This window comes from Capricornis sumatraensis, chromosome 8 (genome assembly GCF_032405125.1).
Source record: "Capricornis sumatraensis isolate serow.1 chromosome 8, serow.2, whole genome shotgun sequence".
NCBI lineage: Eukaryota > Metazoa > Chordata > Mammalia > Artiodactyla > Bovidae > Capricornis > Capricornis sumatraensis.
Genome location: NC_091076.1, coordinates 91,374,742 through 91,376,426, shown reverse-complemented (window position 1 = coordinate 91,376,426; position 1,685 = coordinate 91,374,742). Strand labels below are relative to the sequence as shown.

Genomic DNA, 1,685 nt, shown 5'->3' with positions numbered 1-1,685 from the left:
TTAGAAGATAATAACTCAGTTCCTTTGAAGACTGAAATGAAATGTCCACGCAGTGACAAACAGCCAATGTAAAGAGCCCTAATTTGACAACAAAACAATCTAAACCCTTTTTATGAGGTGAGGAGTATGTCTTAAGTAATAAACACTTAAGTAATTAGCTGCTTTTATGGAGATAACTATAAACTGAAACATGGGGGAAAAATCTCGGTAATAGGCTGACGCCCTGGGAGGTGGGTATATAAGAACCAGGGGAGAAGACAGAAGCATCGAGACACCAAGAGACTTCTCTCATCAACCCAACAAAACCCAGCTCCTGACACCATGGCTTGCTGTGCTCCCTGCTGCTGCAGCGTCCGCACGGGTCCTGCCACCACCATCTGCTCCTCTGACAAATTCTGTCGGTGTGGAGTCTGCCTGCCCAGCACCTGCCCACACGACATCAGCCTCCTCCAGCCCACTTGCTGTGACAACTCCCCCGTGCCCTGCTGTGTGCCTGATACCTATGTGCCAACTTGCTTTCTGCTCAACTCTTCCCACCCCACTCCCGGACTGAGCGGGATCAACCTGACTACCTTCATTCAGCCTGGCTGTGAAAATGCCTGCGAGCCCTGCTGTTAAACAGCCACATCTTTGCACGGGTTCAGTGATGTGCTGCTCAAGTCTTAATGCATCATCTGGCCTTCAACACTCACTATTACCTACATCAAATTAAATCAATCCCAATAGCCTGGGCAGTGTTTTCATGCCTTTGCCCAACTTCTTGATTCTTTCTTCTTTTGCATAGAATTGGAGACCTTCTTCCTGTCTTTTAGATTCTATCACTATTCTTTGGAAATGAACCATTTTGACTATTCAACAATAAACTTCATTCTTATCTAGCAAATATGGTTTTGTGATTATTTGTTCATGTGTTTCTTCTTAGGGAAAGTGAAATGCCTACCTAAACTTGAACTCATCATACTGCCCAAGATTTACCCCAGCAGAATGAGAGCTCTCATGGTGGAATCATTGAAAAACTAGATACTGCTTCTTTGTGATGGGCTGAAAAGTAAAAAATTCAACAGGTTATTTTTGGATTCCCACCCTTTTTTAAAACTGAGATATACTTGCTTTGCAATATTATATGAGTTTCAAGTGTGCAACATAGTGACTCAATTTTTATAGTTATACTTCACTTATAGTTATGATAAAATATTGGCTATATTTCCTGTGCTGTACAATATAGTCTTGTAGCTTATTTATTTTATACATAGTACTTGGTACACAGAACTACACAAAAAAAGGTCTTAATGACCCAGATAACCACAAAGGTGTGGTCACTCAGCTAGAGCCAGACATCCTGGAGTGTGAAGTCAAGTGGGCCTTAAGAAGCATTACTACAAACAAAGCTAGTAGAGGTAATGAAATTGCAGCTGAGCTATTTCAAATCCTAAAAGATGATGCTGTTTAAGTGTTGCACTCAATATGTAAGCATATTTGGAAAACTCAGCAGTGGCCACAGGACTGGAAAAAATCTGTTTTCATTCCAATCCCAAAAAACGGCAATGCCAATGAATGTTCAAACTATCATAAAATTAGGCTCATTTCACACGCTAGTAAGGTTATGCTCAAAATTCTTCAAGCTAAGCTTCAGTAGTATTTGAACCAAGAACTTCCAGATGTACAAGTTTGGCTTAGAAAAGGCA

At 41.1% G+C, this 1,685-nt stretch overlaps 1 protein-coding gene across 1 annotated transcript; it reads left to right on the top strand.

Moving 5' to 3' along the window:
* The first annotated feature begins 321 nt into the window (after positions 1 to 321).
* Positions 322 to 618, top strand: LOC138084063 (keratin-associated protein 3-2). The gene has a single exon (XM_068978144.1). The coding sequence runs from the start codon at positions 322 to 324 to the stop codon at positions 616 to 618; it is 297 nt and encodes a 98-aa protein (XP_068834245.1).
* The last annotated feature ends 1,067 nt before the right edge of the window (positions 619 to 1,685 follow it).

Coding starts and splice junctions, on each gene's coding strand:
- LOC138084063 (XM_068978144.1), top strand. CDS start 322: ATGGCTTGCTGTGCTCCCTGCTGCTGCAGCGTCCGCACGGGTCCTGCC.